Source organism: Coregonus clupeaformis, chromosome 27 (genome assembly GCF_020615455.1).
Source record: "Coregonus clupeaformis isolate EN_2021a chromosome 27, ASM2061545v1, whole genome shotgun sequence".
Taxonomy (NCBI): domain Eukaryota; kingdom Metazoa; phylum Chordata; class Actinopteri; order Salmoniformes; family Salmonidae; genus Coregonus; species Coregonus clupeaformis.
The window spans coordinates 42,860,917-42,881,808 of NC_059218.1; the positions used below are offsets into that span (position 1 = coordinate 42,860,917).

Genomic DNA, 20,892 nt, shown 5'->3' on the forward strand with positions numbered 1-20,892 from the left:
AGGGGAGAAGGAGAAAAGTAGTTGTGTCATCCGCATAGCAATGATAGGAGAGACCATGTGAGGATACGACAGAGCTGAGTGACTTGGGAGTATAGAAGAGGAGAGGGCTCATTCTAATACTTCTACTACTGCATTTTAGTTACACTGTTTACACACACCACATATGTATTTATATACTGGATTCTTGACATAGCTCACTCTAATATATCTATTGCTGTACATACCATTCTTAGTATATCTTATGTAAATTCATCCGGTGTACATATGTATAGATTGCATTTGGATGACTGTTTACAGTGCTATTTTGGTTGTTAATTACATTCGTTCCGACGTTTCTTGATTAATAATTTGTGTACTTGATAGGAGCTAGCTAGCTGCACCCGCTATAACATCTGCTAAACTGTGAATGCGAACAATACACTTTGATCTGATTTTGATTCATTTGTACATTCATCCGTCCATCCATAGTTGGATTTTTTTTTGAAATTAGCTTACTGGAAAACTACAGATTGTGTCCATAAAACAATAGTTGTTAACATGTATGGACCGTCTGTATTAACAATGACAGTCAGAGAGAGCAGTGTCCCCACCTATGTTGAGTTCACAGCAGACACTTTTTTTTATTTTATTCGAAAACGCCTAATGTAATGTATGTCCTCTGCATCCCTCCGTAGTTGTGGACGCCTTTTTGACAGAGCTCCTCCCTTTCTCTCTTCTGGCTTTGTGCAACTGCCGAACCCCACGCTGCCGCCACCTTCTCTTGGATACAGGGGCTGCTAAACAACAGAAAAATGGCTATGCACGTACCGAAAGCACCGGGCTTCGCCCAAATGTTGAAGGATGGCGCAAAGGTAAGACCAACAAACGTTAAAATAAACCCAAAATCTAAAGCAAAGAGTGGTACTGCGACTGGGCTGGGGAAGCTCAGTCACGCACTGTGTCAAGTCATGTGGAGAGTTCTAGAAAGCCGCTAGGCCGCAAAATATTTTTTCCTCCCCGCCTTTTGCATCAAACCTCGATACCGAGGCACTTTTCATCTCGCTTTGGAAGTTGCTTAATGTCTCAGTTGAAATGTCGTGGAAAGTTAATTTTTCTATGTATGTAGTTGATGGGATAAAATGTGTTTACGCATTGCCAACATGTGGTTGGTTGCTATGATGTGCTAGCTAGCCTCAGCATCTTCACTGGCTAGTCAACGGCAATGATTTTAGGTAGCATAGTTAACGGTAGTCAACTAGCATCCCATGCGGACTATCATTCATTCATTCATACAAAGATGAACTAACTAGATACTCGTCTGTCTTGTCGATATATTTAGATGACCACTAAAATCATTTAAAGAAAGTAGTCCGGATACTGTTGACGTTTTATCTGCAGCTATTAGATAGCTACAATTGGTTTTTTTTTGTCACTGCGTAGGTGTTAGCTACTGTAGTGACCTAAGATGAGGTTGTCACTTAGTTAGTTACAACCGCCACAAAGTCAAAATTGGCTATCCTAAAAATTCATGAAAACTAAAATGAGTTTTTTGTTCTTAATTTAAGTTTAGGCGTAATGTTAACAGTGGGGTTAGGGTTAAAATATGATTTTAAGATATGTTGTAGAAATGGGAGTGGTTTAGCTACAATTGACTTGCTCCCTTCGATGGTTAGCATCCTCAGCCAGCTAACATTAATAGCCACCTTGCTAACGTTAAGGAATTTGATTAGTAGCTAGTTAGCCAGCTAGTTGCCAGAAGATACCGACCCTACAGTTACGCTGGCGTACACTGAGCTGCACTGGGTTCAGAACGCAATCATGGTTACGTTAAGACGCCAATGGAACTGTACTCCAAATTTGACCATTATCCACACTGGTACATCGACAATTGAAATACTGCTAGTTTTCCGTGAAAACTGCCGTTTTCATCCTCATGCTATCTAGCAATAGCCAACCATTTACATTTTTAGTCATTTAGCAGACGCTCTTATCCAGAGCGACTTACAGTTAGTGCATACATTATTTTTTAGATTTTTTCATACTGGCCCCCTGTGGGAAACGAACCCACAACCCTGGTGTTGCAAACACCATGCTCTACCAACTGAGCTACATCCCTGCCATTTTGGAATGGCAGTGTCAACCAATCAGCTCATTCCTTTGTTGTTCAACGTGTCTACTGCTAGTTAGCATGAGGACGAAAACATGCAGCATTTCAATCTTCTCGATGGAGCAGTGTGGATAAAGGCGTAATTTGGAGTACAGTGGCATATCCCAGCAATGAGTTATGTTTTAATAATAGTAATAATAATACGCTTTTATCCAAAGCGACTTACAGTCATGCGTGCATAAATTTTTGTGTATGGGTGGTCCCGGGGATCGAACCCACTACCTTCCATCTAATCCAATAAATATGAACTCCAGGGCAGCTTGAGTTTAGGGTTGCAAAATTCCACCAACTTTCCCAGAATTCCCAGGTGTTACAGAAATCCTGGTTGGATGATTCCCAGATTCTCTGCTTATTCCCTTCTGATTTCAGGAAACTTCCAACCTGGGATTTCAGGAACATTTTGGGAAAGTTACCGATAATATGCAACCCTGCGTTGAGTTCAAACAGTTAATCACGTGACCTTTTTAGTGATACTAAAATATAACCCATTGTTATTATCCTTGTTTAAAAGCATATGTGGCTATTAAAAGCACCAGTCAGTATTATTTACCTAGGAAGAGTTGGAAGCAGCAAGAATACAAATGTTTGTAATTCTCTAAATCACCAGTAGAGAGTGCCATATCATAAATATGGCGCTCTCTACTCCACGGTTTTCTGATCCATATCTTGCGCAGCCTCCACGGTGTCTTAATGTAACCATGATTTGCGTTCAGACCCCAGTGCAGCTCAGTGTAAACAAGTTTAAGGGCAGGGTCGGTATCTTCTGGCAAACCAGCTAGCATCACAGATTAGCTTCGCCATTGGTCCGATTAGTGCGTAATAAGGCGTTGCCTCAAAGAGCCGCAGGTCTCACGCTCACATTAATCCGTCAACCGGTTTTATATGGATACAATAATGAACTAACATTAATCAGCAATGTTAAATTCAGATGTATCCATAGATTCAGTTTTTTTTGCCTCCGGTATTGTTCCATTAGGAAGTTAAATCTTCAATGGAAATAGTTAGCTAATATGCACAACTAGTACAAATGTTTGTTCTAAAAATCAAATCAAGTATTTCACTGTCCTTGCATTGGAAATGTTATTTTCTGTACCCTTTATTTGTATCATGGCATAAGCATAGGCATTTTACATTACATGTGTCATTTAGTAGATGCTGTTATCTAGAACCACTTACAGAAGTGAGCGCACAAATGTTTCGTACTTTTTCTTACTGGGCATGGGAAATAATGTAATTAAAAAGAAAAAGTGCTGACTGTACCGTTGTTTGTTTTTGCTTGGTCATCCCACAGCACTACTCTGGTCTGGAAGAGGCAGTGTTCAGGAACATTCAAGCCTGTAAGGAACTGGCCCAGACTACACGCACGGCCTACGGACCCAACGGTAAGACTCGGCTGTCTCTCTCCCTGTGTGTCTGTCTCTGCCTGATTGCCTGTCAGTCTGTCTTTCTCTGTTATGTTAGACCACACACACAGCCTAACATGCTGACCACAGCGCTCACGTGGCGTGCGCAAAATACATTTACACGTCATTCAATAATTTCATCCAAACTGCTCTCGGCCGTCAACGATCGTCTGCGTGCCCAGGCGTTAAAATAGAACTTGGTTCTATTTTTTAGGCTTGACGCTCTGCAAGTCCCGCCTCTCCCATCTCCTCATTGATTTTTAGGAGCATATACCCACGTGGGTGATTGAAAGATGAGCTGAGGTCCACTGTCCAGTAGGTGGTGGTAATGCTCCTTAAAGTTGGTTGCCAACCACCATAGAGTCCAAAGAAGGAGAGATTACTAGAAACTAACTAGGTTCCCCCCCTTTCATCTGTGGATTAATTGTCGGAGTAGAGAAAACACGATTTTGTGTGACTCAATGGGTTAGAAAAAGGGGGGGGCGGTGTGCATTTTAGGTAAAATAAAAACCCAATGTTTAATTATATCCCAGGACGAATTAGCTAGCAACCGCTAGCTAAATGGCCATGAATGTTTCATGTGTTTCGACCCCAAATTAATATAGCTGGTTCAGAGTTTGTTTTGATATTTCAACCTGCTTGTCCTGATCGTGTCTGGTGTGGATGGACAAAATCAACATGCGCGCATGGACGTGCATTATTTTATATTACCTTTATTTAACTAGGCAAGTCAGTTAAGAACAAATTCTTATTTGCAATGACTGCCTGGCCTGGCCAAACCCTCACCCGGACGACGCTGGGCCAATTGTGCGGCGCCCTATGGGACTTCCGATCACGGCTGGTTGTGATACAGCCCGGGATCAAACCAGGGTCTGTAGTGACGCCTCTAGCACTAAGATGCAGTGCCTTAGACCACTGCGCCACTCAGGAGCCCTTGTAAGGACCCAATGTATGACCTGTCTGTCTTCTCTCTTTGTCTGTCTGACTCTGTCTGTTAGTGTATACGTTGTCCTCAAACTGAGATTGTTTGTCTCTTTATTCTTCAGGCATGAACAAGATGGTGATCAACCACCTGGAGAAGCTGTTTGTGACTAACGATGCTGCTACCATCCTCAGAGAGCTCGAGGTGAGACACTCGTGCACACACATTCTAGAGCACACACATTCTAGAACACACACATTCTAGAACGAACACCACACATTCTAGAACACACACACACACCACATATACCAGAACACACACATTCTAGAACACACACACACACACTACCATCCTGAGAACTGGTGGTGAAACAGACAAGTCTGCTCACCCAGTAGTTCTAATGGACTGGAGTTTGATGAAGACCCCTGGAATGGTCATAATTACATTTACATTTTAGTCATTTAGCAGACGCTCTTATCCAGAGCGACTTACAGGAGCAATTAGGGTTAAGTGCCTTGCTCAAGGGCACATCGACAGATTTTTCACCTAGTCGGCTCGGGATTAGAACCAGCGACCTTTCGGTTACTGGCACAACGCTCTTAACCACTAAGCTACCTGCCGCCCCGTCATAAGGCTTCATAATGTAACCATTCCCTGTGTGTGGTTGTTCTTCCTCCAGGTGCAGCACCCGGCAGCCAAGATGATCGTGATGGCGTCCCACATGCAGGAGCAGGAGGTGGGGGATGGGACCAACTTTGTTCTTGTGTTCGCTGGAGCTCTCCTGGAGCTGGCTGAGGAGCTTCTACGCATGGGGCTTTCTGTGTCCGAGGTACCCACACTAGCTATGTTTCATTACCATGTAAAGTTATTTTGTTGTTGACATTTTAGAAAGTTAGCATCGAAAATAGATGCGACGATTGCCTGCGTCTCCATTTAACCATCTTGTGCCTTTTTATTTTATTTTTTATTTTTTAACAGCTGGATGTAATAACGTCACACCTAATAAAATATAAAATGTTTTAGTAAAAGCCTACAGTGTCGAATAAAAATGTAGTGGTTGAAGTATTTCCATTACCCATTTAGGCAAATTGCACATTAATACATTGTCGACAGCCTGTATGCCCTCCCAACTATCTGTTTCATGTCTCCGGTAGCCTGTGAAACCAGCATGGATGGAATGCAGTAATTTAGTAATATTTGCCGTATTCTAATAATTCTCATGTGCCAAAGTATCGCCACAGTCCATGTCATGGTGAAGCTCTGAGATAATTGGATGTTCAAACTTTCCAGCCAATCAGAAAGGCAAGGCGAAGCAATTCAGGCATTCTTCAAAGTCAGGACAATCCTTGTCCTGCAACGAAACATTTTGTGGGGGGAAAAATAGATTTAGCAAGCGGTAGACATTTTTAGAATTAAATGTGGAGTGGAGCTTATAGTTTACTCGTTGACATCACGTGCCCATCATACCTTCAAAAGTATTCGGCAATTATTGTTTATCCGGAAAAAAAACAGTTTCCGTCATTTGTCGCAAATAAAGAATGCTCGACAAAAGAAAAATCCACCCCCGGATTGTTCTCTTTTTGAACATGTCCTATCTGCCGTTTCCATTACAGATGTCGCAATGATTTGTAATTTTTTCGCTACCTTTTGTCAAATAAACCTGGAACCCGTAGGAACACGCACTGTCCTGTATGTGGCAATGCAGATCTCTTACACACCCCGTGTGTCTGTCTCTCCTAGGTGATTGAGGGCTATGAGCTGGCGATGAAGAAGGCTCTGGAGATCCTCCCGGAGTGCGTGTGCGCGTCAGCCAAGAACCTTCACGATGTAGAGGAGGCCGCTGCTATGATCCGCCCGGCCGTCATGTCCAAACAGTACGGCAACGAAGACTTCCTCTCCAACCTCATCGCCCAGGCCTGCGGTAAGAGACGTGGACAGATTTTAAGAGCGAATTCATTTATTGATGACGATTTTTATTTATGAATAAATAAACAAAAATCTAGAGCAGAGGTGTTCAATGTTAGGCCCAAACACTTCTGGGGTTTCTTCGTCCTCTTTATAATTCAGACCTGGGATACCAGGTCAGTGTCGTTAACTGTCGATGTGCCCTTGAGCAAGGCACTTAACCCTAATTGCTCCTGTAAGTCGCTCTGGATAAGTGCGTCTGCTAAATGACTAAAATGTAAATGTAAACAAAACCCAGAAGTGTTTCTGCCCTCCAGAACCGGGATTGAACTACAGCCGTCAGTGTCGCTAGCTAGCGTGCTAACCTTAGCTAGCTAATGAAAGTTGTGTGAGCACCATTTCAGTTAATTTTTTTAGTCATTTAGCAGACGCTCTTATCCAGAGCGACTTACATTATCTTTTTATTTTTCATACTGGCCCACCGTGGGAATCGAACCCACAACCCTGGCGTTGCAAACGCCATGCTCTACCAACTGAGCTACATCCCTGCCGGCCATTCCCTCCCCTACCCTGGACGACGCTGGGCCAATTGTGCGCCGCCCCATGGGTCTCCCGGTCGCGGCCGGCTACGACAGAGCCTGGATTCGAACCAGGATCTCTAGTGGCACAGCTAGCACTGCGATGCAGTGCCTTAGACCACTGCGCCACTCAAGAGTCAAGCAGGCATACTGTAATTATTTCAGAAAGACTACCTGTCGAGAGATGAGTCTCAGCTAAACTGTCCCTATACGACATGTTGACGTTTGTCTGACTCTTGCCGTTTTGATAATTCCAGTGGTCAAAACCATTCATCTTTGGGGAGCGGGTGTTCTATAATGCAATCCATATCACTTTTATTTATATTATAGTCATATATTTTTTTACACTCGCTTAAAAGGGTGACATTCAACACATTTTCCAGTGGATTATGGTGATAATTTGCTGGTTAAAAAAAAAGGGGGGGGAGGTGCTAAAACATTAGTTTGTTATTTTAATGTGCTTCATGGCTCAGTCCGCCAGGTGAAGGCTCTGGCAAAAAGCTGCAGTCAGAGACTGAAGAGGAAGTGAGCCACTCGCTGTTTATTTTTTGGGGTTCAATTGAAGTTAATAAACTTAGTAGACCAGACCCAGCACCCCGTTAAAGGGACGCGTTTCTCGCCTCTCCCGGGTTCGTTAGGGAGTTGCAGCAATGAGACAATTGGATATCACGAAAATTGGGGAGGAAAAAATGAAATGAATAACAATCCATCGGACTCTGGGGGAAGTAGATAAAGGGCTTCAGTGAACATCTTCATTTATCCACTTTCTTTGCTGTAGCCAAAGATAAGTATGTGGACACCTGTTCGCCGAACATCTCATTCCAAAATCATGGGCCTCCGCTCTTCTGGGAAGGCTTTCCACTAGATGTTCGAACATTGCTGCGGGGACTTGCTTCCATTCAGCCACGAACATTAGTGAGGTCGGGCACGGATGTTGGGCGTTTTAAGTCTGGCTCGCGGTCGCAGTTCCAATTCATCCCAAAGGTGTTCGATGGGGTTGAGGTCAGGGCTCTGTGCAGGCCAGTCAAGTTCTTCCACACCGATCTCGATAAATCGTTTCTGTATAGACCTCGCTTTGTGCACAGGGGCATTGTCATGCTGAAACAGGAAAGGGCCTTCCCTAAACTGTTGCCACAAAGTTAGAAGCACAGAATCATCTAGAATGTCATTGTATGCTGTAGCATTAAGATTTCCCTTCACTGGAACTAAGGGGCCTAGCCCAAACCATGAAAAACAGCCCCAGACCATTATTCCTCCTCCACCAAACTTTACAGTTGGCACAATGCATTCAAGCAGGTAGCGTTCTCCTGGCATCCGCCAAACCCAGATTCGTCCGTTGGACTGCCAGATGGTGAAGTGTGATTCATCACTCCAGAGAACGTGTTTCCACTGCTCCAGAGTCGAATGGCAGAGAGCTTTACACCACTCCAGTCAACGCTTGTCATTGTGCATGGTAATGTTAGGCTTGTATGCGGCTGCTCGGCCTTGGAAACCCATTTCATGAAGCTCCCTACAAACATTTATTGTGCTGACGTTGCTTCCAGAGGCAGTTTGGAACTCGGTAGTGAATGTTGCAACCGAGGACAGACCATTTTTACACGCTTCAGCACTTGGCGGTCCAGTTCTGTGAGCTTGTTTTGCTGGCGGAGTGGTTGTTGCTCCTAGACTTTTCCACTTCACAATAACAGCACTTACAGTTGACCGGGGGCAGCTCTAGCAGGGCAGAAATGTGACGAACTGACTTGTTGGAAAGATGGCATCCTATGACTGTGCCACGTTGCTAGTCAGTACGAGCCGTTCTACTGCCAATGTTTGTCTGTGGAGATTGCACGGCGGTGTGCTGGATTTTATAGCTCTTTAGCTCCGCTGGTAGAGCACGGCGCTTGTAACGCCAAGGGTAGTGGGTTCGATCCCCGGGACCACCCATACACACAAAATTGTATGCACGCATGACTAAGTTCCTCTCAGGTGATTCTTCTGAGTTGTATAAGGCTTCCTCGATCGGTGTTCTGCGTTTCCAAGGAGATGGGATCTTAAATTCCCACCAGCGTGGCCTCCCGACATTGCTCATCCTAATATTTATATATTTCTTAATTCCATTCTTTTACTTTTAGATTTGTGTGAATTGTTAGATACTACTGCGCTGTTTGGAGCTAGGAACACAAGCATTTCGCTACACTCACAATAACCTCTGCTAAATATGTGTATGTGACCACAATCTGTGATGTTATAGATCTAGTGTGTTTCTCCTTACTGCCACAGTGACAATACAGATCATTATGTTTATATTCCTTATTGCAGTCATCCTGCCCTTTCCTTATTATACAGTGAAACGTGTCAAGTTAAATTCAGTGTGTTCATGATTCACTGGGTACTTAAAGTACTTGAATTTGGCACTCTGAAATTCAAGGACTGTAATACTTTTGAAAATCAGAAATGTTTTTCAAGTTGGTACTTGAAAAGTACTTGAATTAAAATGAGAGGACAGAAAATGATATAATATGATAAACGTTTTTGATAAATACGATAAACTGCATTTTTTCACGTGTGTCGCTCTGTGGTTGCCAGGCAACTGATTAGGCTAAACGTCACATCGATGGCTAAAATGTCGGACAAATGTAGATTAAATCCTGTCTTTTGTGCGTATGGATAATTTCTGGCATCTTTTTATTTCAGCTCATGAAACATGGGACCAACGCTATAGTTTTGTTCAGTGTAGTTTAACCTTCTTCTCTTTTTTTTTTACCACTGCGTCACTGGACCGAACCAACACACCATGTAAGGTGCAAAAAAATGTGTCCAACTGACATTGTGAGCATGGGGGGGGAATCTGTCCCGAAGAGCCACATGAAGGGGGGGAAAGGCAATGCTGCATCCCTGCGCTGACGCCAGTTCTACATTTGACTCTTTTTCTCTTAACTACCTCCAGAGATGTTTTGCCAATCGCCTCATTCACGGGGCGCCCGCGATATTCTGCTTTATCAAGCGGGCAGCCGTGCTCCTGCCGTTCACGTGCCGTTTTCCTCACACAGCCCTTCTCCCGACCGGCGACACTAAAGCTGACAGTTGGAAAACAAGAGGCTTTTTCGTAGCTATTAAGTAGATTCCCAAATGGCCAAAAAACTAGTAACGTGAATAGGAAATGTGTGTTCACCAGTAGGCGTGTCCCAAAACTCTGCTCATCACTACTGGGGCGGCAGGTAGCTTAGTGGGTAAGAGCGTTGTGCCAGTAACCGAAATGTCGTTGGTTCTAATCCCCGAGCCAACTAGGTGAAAAATCTGTCGACGTGCCCTTAAGCAAGGCACTTAACCCTAATTGCTCCTGTAAGTCGCTCTGGATAAGAGCGTCTGCTAAACGACTAAAAAAAATAAAAAATTACTACATAATCAGTACACGTATTGAAACACGTATTATTGAGTAGAACTTGTAAGGTAGTGATAAAAAATAACGTATTATTCTTCATGAGGTTGTGGCGATATACTGCCATCTGGTGGCGACTAGAAACAATTGCATAATCTGAACTATTACAAATGTATGGTCCTTGAAAGTAAATATTAGTGCTTGAAAAAGTAGTTAAGTCCTTGAATTTGACTTGCCGTGGACGTGTGTTTGTAGAGGTGCGAATATCAGGCACAGGTTTTACCTTTACCCACATTTATCATGTTTCCGTCACTGCAATTTTGGCTTTGATAGGAATTAAGAAAACAACAACAAGGATTTTGATGGCTATTAACGTTTCTAAGCACAAACCAATGTATCAAATAAATATATTGATGATGATTTTTATCATTTTAAGGTAATTGATTTGTAATGGTGATGTGTTGTTCTAGTCTCCATCTTCCCAGAGTCTGGTAACTTCAGTGTGGACAACGTCAGAGTCTGCAAGATCCTGGTGAGTGTCCTCTACTGCTGCAGCACTCTTCTCTACGTAGGCTGCTAGCCAAACGTGTCTGCTAGCCAAACGTGTCTGCCCGTGTGTTGCTTTTGTCAATCTGTGTGTATATCACATCAGCAGTGTTTTATTTTGAAAAGCAAACCTTTTCTTTTTGCTTCGGTAGAATGATCAGGGACGTGCCACTAGTTTTTTTCTTTTCTTTAGAAAATACATTAGTGCAACACATTCAGCAGAACATTTGGCTAGCAGCCACAAGTAAATGTTTTTGTTTTGTTTTTTGCGAAAAAGATGAATGGCCATCGTGTTTTGCTTGAAGTTAATCGCGCATTTTACCGGAGAAAAGTAGGCCACACTGAGAAAAGTAGCTAGACGTCAGTCGGAGAGCTGTCTGCTGACAGAATGAGCGTTGGTGAATTCTCATTGGAGTTTAGAAGTGCAACTGAAGCACACCATTTAGTCTGATGCTGAGCGGAAATTACAATGGCATTTTTAGATGTGCGTTTACAAAACACAGCAAGATATTTCTTTATGCGTTTTATCTGCGTTAATGCGACCACTGGTGTGTTAATCTGCTCTCTGATGTGTGTGTGTGTGTGTGTGTGTGTGTGTGTGCAGGGCTGTGGGCTGACTTCGTCCTCAGTGCTCCATGGGATGGTGTTCAAGAAGGAGACTGAGGGAGATGTCACGTCAATCAAAGACGCCAAGATCGCAGTCTTCTCCTGCCCCTTCGACTGCATGGTCACAGAAACCAAGGTGGGACGGAAATAAATGTTACCTCTCTCTCTAGCGCTCGCTCTCCCTCCCCCTCGAGCGATCGCTCTCCCTCCCCTTCGAGCGTGCGCTCTCCCTCCGTAGGGTACATTGTTGATAAATAATGCGGAGGAGCTCCTTAACTTCAGTAACGGAGAGGAGGATATGATGTTGACCTGCTCTCCCCTCCCTCCTCCGTAGGGTACAGTGTTGATAAATAATGCGGAGGAGCTCCTTAACTTCAGTAAGGGGGAGGAGGATATGATGGAAGCGCAGGTGAAAGCCATCGCTGAGGCTGGCGCCAACGTGGTGGTGACCGGTGGCAAAGTGGCAGACATGGCACTGCACTACGCCAACAAGTACCAGCTCATGGTCGTCAGGTAGGGGAGCGATGGACACAGACCAACGGACACGCATGCACTTACTCACTCGTACCCGTTTTTCAAAAATTTCAGACCACTTAATTCCTAAAAAAAACCATTCCAAGACCATCTGCTATAGTTCCTTTGTCAGTTGAGATTAACTCGATCGTGAGGATTTTAGACGAGCGGTTGCATGAGTAGCTGGTAGGTCTTATCGGGGGGTGTTCGGGAACCACTGATCTAAATATACTGAAAGCAGAAGCTGTTGGTCCTTTTTTAGAACCCAGTCTCTGTGTTGTTACTAACGCTGTCTCCCGCAGGCTGAACTCTAAATGGGACCTGAGGAGGCTGTGTAAGACTGTGGGAGCTGTGGCCCTGCCTAGACTGGTGAGTTCCCCCTGACGGACAGGGTGGCGGTACGGGTGTACCGGTATTCTCGTACCCAATCGCGTTTGGTATGGGGACCTCGGTTCGGTCCTCACTGTGAACCTGAATGAGTACATCAATATTAAAACATTTTTACAAACTAAAACCATTGTCTATAGGTTATGCATGTGCTGCATTAACGCATTGCTTCCTGAGTAAATCTCACCTAAAAAAAAACCATCATTTTGGGCTATACTGTTAAAACAACTAGAGCCCGTTGTAATCAAAATTCTAATCTTAACTGGCACATTTTTAAACTTAACTGGCACATTTTTAAACTTAACTGGCACATTTTTAAACTTAACTGGCACATTTTTAAACTTAACTGGCACATTTTTAAACTTAACTGGCACATTTTTAAACTTAACTGGCACATTTTTAAACTTAACTGGCACATTTTTAAACTTAACTGGCACATTTTTAAACTTAACTGGCACATTTTTAAACTTAACTGGCACATTTTTAAACTTAACTGGCACATTTTTAAACTTAACTGGCAACATTTTTTATTTAACTGCCACATTTTTAAACAATCATTTTTTGTGAGGTGCAGCCAGAAACTACACTGAACAAAAATATATAAACGTGCAACAATTTCAAAAAGATTTTACTGAGTTAAAGTTCATATAAGGAAATCAGTCAATTGAAATATATTCACGAGGCCCGACTCTATGGATTTCACGTGACTGGGAATACAAATATGCATCTGTATTTATGCAGCGTGACATAGCTCCTTCACACAGAGTTAATTAGGTTATGATAATATGGACATGTAGGTAGGAGTAAAGTGACTATGCATAGATAATGAACAGCGAGTAGCAGCAGTGTGTAAAAAAAAAAAATAATAATCACCAGAACTGAGCTTTTACATTTTAGTCATTTAGCAATGCTCTTATCCAGAGCGACTTACAGTTAGTGAGTGCATACATTATTATTTTTATTTTTTCATACTGGCCCCCCGTGGAAATCGAACCCACAACCCTGGTGTTGCAAACGCCATGCTCTACCAACTGAGCTACATCCCTGCTGGCCATTCCCTCCCCTACCCTGGACGACGCTGGGCCAATTGTGCGCCGCCCCATGGGTCTCCCGGTCGCGGCCGGCTACGACAGAGCCTCGATTCAAACCAGGATCTCTAGTGGCACAGCTAGCACTGCGATGCAGAGCCTTAGACCACTGCGCCACTTCAGTTTACTTTTATTTATTTTTTAAATCCTGGGGAGGACCCTGGACCCCGTAAGCAGGGGACTGGATTTGGTCAAACGCAGTTTAATACATGTACCAAATGATCCTCTTTCCCTAAAAGCACGACGGTCATGACTTTCTTACATGAAAGCGGAGGTTAACTTGGCCACAGACGATCCATCTGAGTTTCAGTAAACCCTGTACGTGTAAAAATAAATTAATGTAAGTTGTGCTTCTTCAAGTCAAACTGAAACGGACCTTTTCCTTTTCCTCCTTCCCCAGACCCCTCCCACTCCAGAGGAGATGGGCCATTGTGACAGTGTCTACCTGGACGAGGTGGGAGACACTCAGGTGGTGGTCTTCAAACACGGTGAGAACACTAAACATTCCCAACTAAACACTCTCATTTTTTTTAAAAAGCTTTTATTTTCTGTGAGATTCGGGAACCATGGACACACGGTCTGCAAATGGCGCCATCTCCATAATCATTCTCTTTCCATTCTCTCCTCGTCGTCCCAGAGAAAGAAGACGGTGCCATCTCCACCCTGGTGATCAGAGGATCCACCGACAACCGGATGGATGACATAGAGAGGGCCATCGACGACGGGGTCAACACCTTCAAGGTTCTGGTCAGAGACAAGAGACTGGTGCCAGGGGCCGGCGCTACAGAAATAGAATTGGCTAGACAGATCACTTCATACGGAGAGGTACGTAAAACTAATGTGCACATTTAGTCGTTTTTTTTAAAAAAACACACTACCTAGTACGACTGTGTCCAGTTCTGGAGCAGGACGGCAATAACAAGTTCGCCTGCCCCCCCCTTAGACATGTCCGGGTCTGGAGCAGTACGCCATTAAGAAGTTTGCGGAGGCGTTCGAGGCGGTGCCCAGAGCGTTGGCAGAGAACTCTGGCATCAAGGGAAACGAGCTCATCTCCAAACTGTACGCCGTACACCATGAGGGCAACAAGAACATGGGCTTCGACATCGAGGTGAGGGGGAGAGAGAGGGAGAGGGAGAGGGAGGGAGGGAGGGAGGGAGGGAGGGAGGGAGGAGGGAGGAGGGAGGAGGGAGGGAGGGGGGAGAGGGAGGGAGGGGGAGAGTGAGGGAGGGAGGGAGAGGGAGGGAGGGGGGGAGAGTGAGGGAGGGGGGAGAGTGAGTGAGAGGGAGAGTGAGTGAGAGGGAGAGTGAGTGAGAGGGAGAGTGAGGGAGAGTGAGGGAGTGAGAGTGAGTGAGTGAGAGGGAGAGTGATCCTATTGGATTTCAATGTTGTCTTCCTTTTTACACGAAGGTGCGCTTGGTTTAGTTTGCCCAGTGGGCCAGGTTGGCAGAGGTTTTTCCAAAGAAGCTCTACCGGCAACGCGGGCAAATTTTAAACCCAGTGCACCTGAACACAATGACTTTCTGTTGATTTCAACGTACAAAGCTGAAGGGTTGTGGGTAATGTGTGTGTGTTCACAGGGAGAGGGTGCTGCTCTGAAGGACATGCTTGAGGCTGGGATCCTGGAGCCTTTCCTGGTCAAACACTGGGGCATCAAACTAGCCACCAACGCTGCTATCACCGTGCTCCGAGTGGACCAGGTACACACACACACACATTGGGGCATCAAACTAGCTACCAACGCTGCTATCTAGGGATGTAACGATTCACCGATGCACGTCGGTCGCCGGTTCAAATGTTTCAGATACTTTAATTGGGTGTGTCGGTCCGCGGGACTCACAACGACCCAAATATAGCATGCATCGGTAGGAAAAATAGATTTCAAAAGCTACGAATCGCCGTTTTTTTTTTTGCATATTACTTTGTAGCTTTCAAAATACTGACGCGTCCTGTTTTTTTTCTTTGCCTGCAGAACAACCTCGAAATATCGGCGTAGTCAAATTAGTAAAATGGCTTGTGCAATATTCGGCTTTATTAGTTAAGTGACAACCCAATGTAATTTGCTAGGTTATTGTTATCTATTGCGCTGTTGAAAGTGTTTTCACTGGGATAAAAGTACGCCAACGGAGACGACTCACCTGGCTGTAGCCTTACCTGGTGATCGGGGCTTATAATAATGTTATTTTGATTGTTCAGGTTCACCATCGGCAATAGTTTTGCCATCCAGGACCTCTATACCAGGCGGTGTCAGAGGAAGGCCCCAAAAAATGGTCAGACTCCAGCCACCCTAGTCATAGAATGTTCTCTCTGCTACCGCATGGCAAGCGGTACCGGAGCACCAAGTCTAGGTCCAAAAGGCTTCTTAACAGCTTCTACCCCCAAGCCATAAGACTGCTGAACAATTAATCAAATGGCCACCTGGATTATTAGCATTGACCCCCCCTGTTTATTATCTATGTATAGTCACTTTACCCCTACCTACATGTACAAATTACCTCGACCAACCTGTACCCCGCACACATTGACTCGGTACCAGTACCCCCTGTATATAGCCTCGTTATTACCTGGACTAACCTGTACCCCCCCCACATTGACTCGGTACCAGTATCCCCTGTATATAGCCTCGTTATTACCTGGACTAACCTGTACCCCCCCCCCACATTGACTCGGTACCAGTACCCCCTGTAGATAGCCTAGTTATTACCTGGACTAACCTGTACCCCCCCCCCACATTGACTCGGTACCAGCAATCCAAAGTTGCGCTATATTCATTGGCTATGTCATAGCAAATATTTAAAAATTAAAATATTGATACATTACTTGCTCAAACGTGTTTAATCTGCCAAATTGAGTGGGTAATTTCAGATTGGGGGGGGGATCAAAGTATACATAAATACAGTCTGGTAGTGAGGTGGTTGATTCTCCCTTGCATGATGTAGCTCTGGTGTCTACTTACGCCATAGACATCATTTACACGTGTCGGTTTATGGGCTCCACCAGCAGGACATAAAAAAAAAACATTTAGAATGGAAAATGAATGTGTTAATGCGACAAATGTTAGTGCATCGGATCACATTGAACCGAATCCCATCGACTCGTTCCTCTAACCAAACTGTCTTTTCAAACTAAACGTGTAGTTCCGGTATCGTATCTAGATACGTAATCAACATTTCTTTACGTTTTACATTTTCCTCATTTAGCAGACGCTCTTATCCAGAGCGACTTACAAATTGGTGCATTCACCTTATAGCCAGTGGGACAACCACTTTACAATATATATATATTTTTTTATATTATTTTTTTTGGGGGTGGGGTAAGGGGGGGGGGTAGAAGGATTACTTTATCCTATCCCAGGTATTCCTTTAAAGAGGTGGGGTTTTCAAGTGTCTCTTGAAAGGGAAACGTGCACGTCCCTACTGCTATCACCGTGCTCCGAGTGGACCAGGTACACACGCAATAATCCTCTCGTTGCAGGTCAGCCGGAGTAAACCATTTTTTATTTTATTTTCTATTTTTGAATTGCTATATTCACTTAATTCTCATCAGCAAAGATGGATGCTAAAATGTTTGTTCATCATTTGTTTGTGCGTTTTGGGGGGGTCTGTGTGTGTGGGTAGATTATCATGGCAAAGCCAGCGGGGGGGCCCCGGGCTCCTAAACAGCAAGGCCACTGGGACAAGGATGAGGGAGAAGAGCCTGAACACTTTGATACACACCACTAACCTGTCCTTCCTGGACAGGACAGAATACACACTACACTGACAGGTGCTGCTGGAGCTGGGCAACGGACCCGTCTGTGTGTGATGGGGGGGGGAAACTGCACGGCACGCAAACACTCACTGTGTGTGTGTGATGGGAAAATGGCAAGGAAACACTCACTCACTCACAGGGTGTCTGCGGTTCCTTAGTCTTAAAGACATTTATCTGATTTTAAAGGTCACGTCTTAATGTCTGAAGTTCGGTTTTTAAAGGTCGGAGGTGACGGAGATGACTACAGTGTTTCCTGTGTATTGAGTCGCTGGTTAACTGTTGCCACGCAGCAAAACAATGTCACATCAAATAATACTGGAGGCCACTTTCAAGATGTTGGAGAGCCGTCCGACCACATGTTGGAGAGCCGTCCGACCACATACATGTTGGAGAGCCGTCCGACCACATGTTGGAGAGCCGTCCGACCACATGTTGGAGAGCCGTCCGACCACATGTTGGAGAGCCGTCCGACCACATGTTGGAGAGCCGTCCGACCACATGTTGGAGAGCCGTCCGACCACATGGGGATCCATCCGACCACATGTTGGAGAGCCGTCCGACCACATGGGGATCCATCCGACCACATGTTGGAGAGCCGTCCGACCACATGTTCTAATAAACATAATACCTCCAGGAGAGCAGCTGGGTGTGTGAACTTTTGTTCGCGCCCTACTCCTGGGGTTTATTAGGGATCCTAATTAGTTCCTGCCAAGGCAGCAGCTACTCTTCCTGGGGTTTATTATGGATCCCCATTAGTTCCTGCCAAGGCAGCAGCTACTCTTCCTGGAGTTTATTATGGATCCCCATTAGTTCCTGCCAAGGCAGCAGCTACTCTTCCTGGGGTTTATTATGGATCCCCATTAGTTCCTGCCAAGGCAGCGGCTACTCTTCCTGGGGTTTATTAGGGATCCTAATTAGTTCCTGCCAAGGCAGCGGCTACTCTTCCTGGAGTTTATTATGGATCCCCATTAGTTCCTGCCAAGGCAGCGGCTACTCTTCCTGGGGTTTATTATGGATCCCCATTAGTTCCTGCCAAGGCAGCAGCTACTCTTCCTGGGGTTTATTAGGGATCCTAATTAGTTCCTGCCAAGGCAGCAGCTACTCTTCCTGGGGTTTATTAGGGATCCTAATTAGTTCCTGCCAAGGCAGCGGCTACGCTTCCTGGAGTTTATTATGGATCCCCATTAGTTCCTGCCAAGGCAGCAGCTACTCTTCCTGGGGTTTATTAGGGATCCTAATTAGTTCCTGCCAAGGCAGCGGCTACTCTTCCTGGAGTTTATTATGGATCCCCATTAGTTCCTGCCAAGGCAGCAGCTACTCTTCCTGGGGTTTATTATGGATCCCCATTAGTTCCTGCCAAGGCAGCAGCTACTCTTCCTGGGGTTTATTATGGATCCCCATTAGTTCCTGCCAAGGCAGCAGCTACTCTTCCTGGGGTTTATTATGGATCCCCATTAGTTCCTGCCAAGGCAGCAGCTACTCTTCCTGGGGTTTATTATGGATCCCCATAGCACTTACATTACATATAAAACAGTACATCATAACATTATTACACCACATATTTACAATACAAAATGTATAAAATACCACCATACAACAATATTGTAATGTAGAGTGGGTGTGCTTGCTTGTGTGTGTACCGGTGTGTCTTCACAGTCCCCGCTGGATTCACTGCCTGCGTTTTTTGACATGCTATGGATGTAGTTGTGTGTTTTAGAACAGTGGTATGGATGTGGTTGTTTTTACTCCTCGTGTTTTTGACTGAAGCTAACCACTGGGATCCCGGGGGTGAAACATCCAGATTTAACTGTAATAATAGGTGTGTGTGTGTGTGTGTGTGTGTGCTGGCACAGTGTGTGGATGCATGCTGCTTGCTCACAGGAAGCCAGGTCAACAACAATGTTCAGAATGGTTGCTAGTGGAGTGACTGACTGACTGTGTGTTCCTCAGATCATCATGGCCAAACCGGCAGGGGGACCCAAAGCCCCAACAGGCAAGAAGGACTGGGACGAAGAGGACTGAACATGACCTCTATAACCCTTGACCTTTTGACCACATAACCCCCCCCCCCCCATCACCCCTATGACCCCCCCCACCCCCTCCACCCTGGTTTTTTTTTCTGTTTATTTAAAGCCCAAAACGTTGGAGTATTGGTATTGTGTAGGTGCCACCATCCTGCAATGTTGCTGTACCGTGGATGGATTGATGATGGCACTGTATTGCTTTTTGTGTTCTCGTCCCGAATAAAAGGCACTTCATTTCCTGATTTATTGTATTATTTATTTATAATCATTTATAGTTCCAAAGCAGCTGTTATCCTAATATCAAATATTTTCTAACAAATATTTTCTGGGTAACAACTAAGTACTTTACTGTGTGTGGGGGGGAAACACCTGCTGTAATTTCTCAAGCAATAATGTTTTTTGCTAGGACTGTCAGTGGTCTGAGTGGGCGGGGGGGAAATGGAAAACGAGCTCTTATTGGCAGAGGTTTGGAATGTTCTTTATTGGTTCATTAACTCATTTAGTTAATAGACCAATGAGATCACCAGGCAGGCCAAAACGCCATCCCACCAAAACAGGCTGGAATTTCAGGCCATCTTTTCAAACAGCTCTTAGACTAAACGGGCATTTTCAGAGTTCTTCCAACCTCGTTCTGGAAATTATATATAAACAGGAAAATTGAGTTTTTGAGCCTTTAACCCTTTTACGCTCATACCCCTATACAGGTTGAAAATGGCACATTTGGACAGTAGGTGCCTAAACTGGAGCTCAGTGGCTCTACCATAACATGCTATAACATGCTGTCGGAGGTCAGTGGCTCTACCATAACATGCTATACATGCCGTCGGAGGTCAGTGGCTCTACCATAACATGCTATACATGCCGTCGGAGGTCAGTGGCTCTACCATAACATGCTGTCGGAGGTCAGTGGCTCTACCATAACATGCTATAACATGCCGTCGGAGGTCAGTGGCTCTATCATAACATGCTATAACATGCCGTCAGATCTGTGGCTCTACCATAACATGCTATACATGCCGTCGGAGGTCAGTGGCTCTACCATAACATGCTATACATGCCGTCGGTGGCTCTACCATAACATGCTATACATGCCGTCAGATCTGTGGCTCTACCATAACATGCTATACATGCCGTCGGAGGTCAGTGGCTCTACCATAACATGCTATACATGCCGTCGGAGGTCAGTGGCTCTACCATAACATGCTATACATGCCGTCAGATCTGTGGCTCTACCATAACATGCTATACATGCCGTCAGATCTGTGGCTCTACCATAACATGCTATACATGCCGTCGGAGGTCAGTGGCTCTACCATAACATGCTATACATGCCGTCGGAGGTCAGTGGCTCTACCATAACATGCTATACATGCCGTCGGAGGTCAGTGGCTCTACCATAACATGCTATAACATGTCGTCGGAGGTCAGTGGCTCTACCATAACATGCTATACATGCCGTCGGAGGTCAGTGGCTCTACCATAACATGCTATACATGCCGTCGGAGGTCAGTGGCTCTACCATAACATGCTATACATGCCGTCGGAGCTCAGTGGCTCTACCATAACATGCTATACATGCCGTCGGAGGTCAGTGGCTCTACCATAACATGCTATACATGCCGTCGGAGCTCAGTGGCTCTACCATAACATGCTATACATGACGTCG

The 20,892-nt window shown here is 44.9% G+C and overlaps 1 protein-coding gene across 2 annotated transcripts; it reads left to right on the plus strand.

Moving 5' to 3' along the window:
• The first annotated feature begins 697 nt into the window (after positions 1 to 697).
• On the plus strand, positions 698 to 19,468 carry cct8 (chaperonin containing TCP1, subunit 8 (theta)). 2 transcript variants are annotated; one of them, XM_041851462.1, is made up of 15 exons: positions 698 to 851; positions 3,438 to 3,528; positions 4,596 to 4,675; positions 5,151 to 5,300; positions 6,212 to 6,392; positions 10,786 to 10,847; positions 11,466 to 11,603; positions 11,802 to 11,980; positions 12,283 to 12,349; positions 13,856 to 13,943; positions 14,093 to 14,280; positions 14,399 to 14,563; positions 15,033 to 15,152; positions 17,070 to 17,217; positions 19,153 to 19,238. In XM_041851462.1, exons 1-14 carry the CDS (start codon positions 792 to 794, stop codon positions 17,172 to 17,174), a joined length of 1,674 nt encoding a protein of 557 aa, XP_041707396.1. In that variant the 5' UTR covers positions 698 to 791; the 3' UTR covers positions 17,175 to 17,217; positions 19,153 to 19,238. The 2 variants fall into 2 exon arrangements, with proteins under 2 accessions (XP_041707396.1, XP_041707397.1); XM_041851463.2 differs by lacking the exon at positions 17,070 to 17,217 and having other exon boundaries at positions 19,153 to 19,468.
• Positions 19,469 to 20,892: the final 1,424 nt, after the last annotated feature.

What these genes read in the sequence shown, in the direction of transcription:
- cct8 (XM_041851462.1), top strand. Translation starts at nt 792, where the DNA reads ATGGCTATGCACGTACCGAAAGCACCGGGCTTCGCCCAAATGTTGAAG. An exon ending in TGTTGAAGGATGGCGCAAAG is followed by an intron (nt 852 to 3,437) that starts GTAAGACCAACA and finishes GTCATCCCACAG; the next exon opens with CACTACTCTGGTCTGGAAGA. An exon ending in CTGTGGCCCTGCCTAGACTG is followed by an intron (nt 12,350 to 13,855) that starts GTGAGTTCCCCC and finishes CTCCTTCCCCAG; the next exon opens with ACCCCTCCCACTCCAGAGGA.